Source organism: Eutrema salsugineum, unplaced genomic scaffold (genome assembly GCF_000478725.1).
Source record: "Eutrema salsugineum unplaced genomic scaffold, Eutsalg1_0 scaffold_1, whole genome shotgun sequence".
NCBI classification, from domain to species: Eukaryota; Viridiplantae; Streptophyta; class Magnoliopsida; order Brassicales; family Brassicaceae; genus Eutrema; species Eutrema salsugineum.
This window is the reverse complement of record NW_006256909.1, coordinates 20,915,182-20,917,597: the sequence shown is the minus strand read 5'-3', so window position 1 is coordinate 20,917,597 and position 2,416 is coordinate 20,915,182. Positions and strand designations below refer to the sequence as shown.

Below are 2,416 nucleotides of genomic sequence, written 5' to 3'. Positions count from 1 at the left end.
ATGCATCTTGCAACATGGTTTACACTTGTGACAATGAGCTTCAAGAGAAATTCTCAGAAGATGAAGAGTATGGTTTGTTTGTTAAAGATCCAAACCTTGGGGACGATTCATCTGATGACAACATAGAACCAATAACCAAGAGCATATCTAGAGAGAGACTAATCGAATTCAACAAGTTTGTGAAGTCCATTCCTCTCTACCATGGGTTTGATGACATCTGGAAGCAAGCTGCCTTCAAGTTTTATTCAGATACAGCAAGGAGACTAAGGAGAACATCTACACTTATTTCAGAAGAGCCAAATATCTATCTTTTCCTAGTTCATCACCTGATGCAGCTGTTTACAGGATCCATCTCAAAGATCCCCAAGAAGCCAGTGACTACACAAACAAGATCAGAAAAGAAGCACTTGAAGAGTTCAATCAAGTAGTTCAGACTCTGCCCAAAGGAATTTCATTTGCCAAAGCATGTAGAGACCACATGATCGGCCACTTCTTCTGTGACAGCAAAGAATCTATCCAAGTTCTTGGGCTCAGAGTTTCAGAAGCTGGGGTTGAGGTAGATTGTGCGAAGATCGACGTTATAACAAATTTGCAACCACCAGATTCTGTAAAATCAGTAAGGAGTTTCTTGGGACGTGTTGGGTTATATCGGAGATTTATCAAGGATTTCAGCAAGATTGTAAGACCGCTTACTGCTCTGCTGTGTAAGGACGTCAAATTTGATTTCACAGATGAGTGTCTTGCTGCTTTCGAACAGATCAAACAGGCGTTGATAAACGCGCCTATTATGCAGCCTCCTGACTAGAATTTGCCTTTTGAGGTGATGTGTGATGCCAGTGATTTCGCAGTAGGAGCCGTTCTGGGACAGAAGAAAGACATGAAACTTCATGTAGTTTATTATGCCAGTTGAACCCTGGATGATGCTCAAAGGAACTACGCGAACACCGTGAAAAAGTTGTTGGCTATGGTCTTTGCATTTGAAAAATTTCACCCCTATCTTGTGGGATCGAAAGTGATTGTGCATACATATCATTCTGCACTCAAATACTTGATGCAGAAGAAGGATGCGAAGCCAAGGTTACTGCGATGGGTTCTCTTACTTCAGGAATTCGACATTGAGGTCAAGGATAAGAAGGGAGTAGAGAATGGAGTCGCAGACCATCTCTCACGCATCAGGGTTCAAGAGGACGTACCCATAGATGATTTTCTGCCAGAAGAGAATGTTTACTATGTAGAAACTGAGTTTCAGAGCAGAATTGACGAAGAACTGCAGGCTTTTCGAGTTGGAGAAACGTTAGTGTCGAGTGACACTACCACTAGTGTCGCACAAACACCTTGCGCAGCAGAACACATAGATTTCTCAAATTCGAAGCAGACTTCCTGCGATGAGCTCAGTAGCATATATCTGCTAGTATATCCTGTCAGAAAGAATCTCCATGAACAGAAGTTCTCTGGTGGGATTTCGTAATGCAAGTACTTAGCTACCGCCTAGTCTAGGCCTAAATCACAGAAAGAGCAAAAAACGAGGAAATAGCGTAGAAGCACACTGGTCTAATTCATCATAGTATTGTTTATTGTGTTCCTGGTTTGAAAACATTTTGAAAACGATTTTTTGAAAAAAAAAAAAAAAATTTATGTGTCCAAAACAAGTCAAATTTCATTAGTAACGGATGAACATCATCCCCCAGACTTTATTTCACACTGTCTTCAGTGTGATAAATATTGGAAAGAATGGTAAAGAAAAAAGAAAAGTTGAAATGTTTAAGAGAACTTATCGTGCTAGAGAGTGCTGCTCGTCTTTTGTGTTTGTTCTTCCTTATTGAAAGCCTGAAATTAAATGAAAATAGAAACAAAGCAATGGAAATAGAAAATAAAGGTCAAAGGGAAATAGATAAAATACCGAGTGGACTGCCTCCCACTAAGCGCTTGTTGCAAGTCATTAGCTTGACATTGTGGTTCAATTAGACTTAACCGGGGTCGTGACACTCCTTGATCTCATCATTGGCCGATGATGGATCAATCAAAAACATCACTTCTCTTTCGTCTTCGGTTTCTTCAGCCAGATATGGCTTTACACGTAGTCCATTCACTGTGAATGAGTTTCCGGTTCTGTCCCACAGGACTATGGCTCCATATGGCTTGACTTCCTTTATCGTGAAGGGTCCTGACCATCTTGAACATAATTTTCCTGGAAAAAGCTTAAGATGAGAATTGAAAAGAAGTACCTTATCGTTAGGAGCAAAAGTTCTATGAATGATCTTCTTATCATGATATGCTTTAGTCTTCTTCTTGTAGATCTTCGAGTTTTCGTAAGCATTGTGTCGGATTTCTTCTAACTCATGAAGTTGAAGTAGTCTTCTTTCTCCAGCTGTTTTCAGATTCATGTTCATCTCCTTAATAGCCCATTGCGCCTTAT

At 40.2% G+C, this 2,416-nt stretch overlaps 1 protein-coding gene across 1 annotated transcript; it reads left to right on the top strand.

Moving 5' to 3' along the window:
- Positions 1–478: 478 nt before the first annotated feature.
- Positions 479–805, top strand: LOC112082158 (uncharacterized mitochondrial protein AtMg00860-like). The gene has a single exon (XM_024149257.1). It carries the CDS (start codon positions 479–481, stop codon positions 803–805), a length of 327 nt encoding a protein of 108 aa, XP_024005025.1.
- The last annotated feature ends 1,611 nt before the right edge of the window (positions 806–2,416 follow it).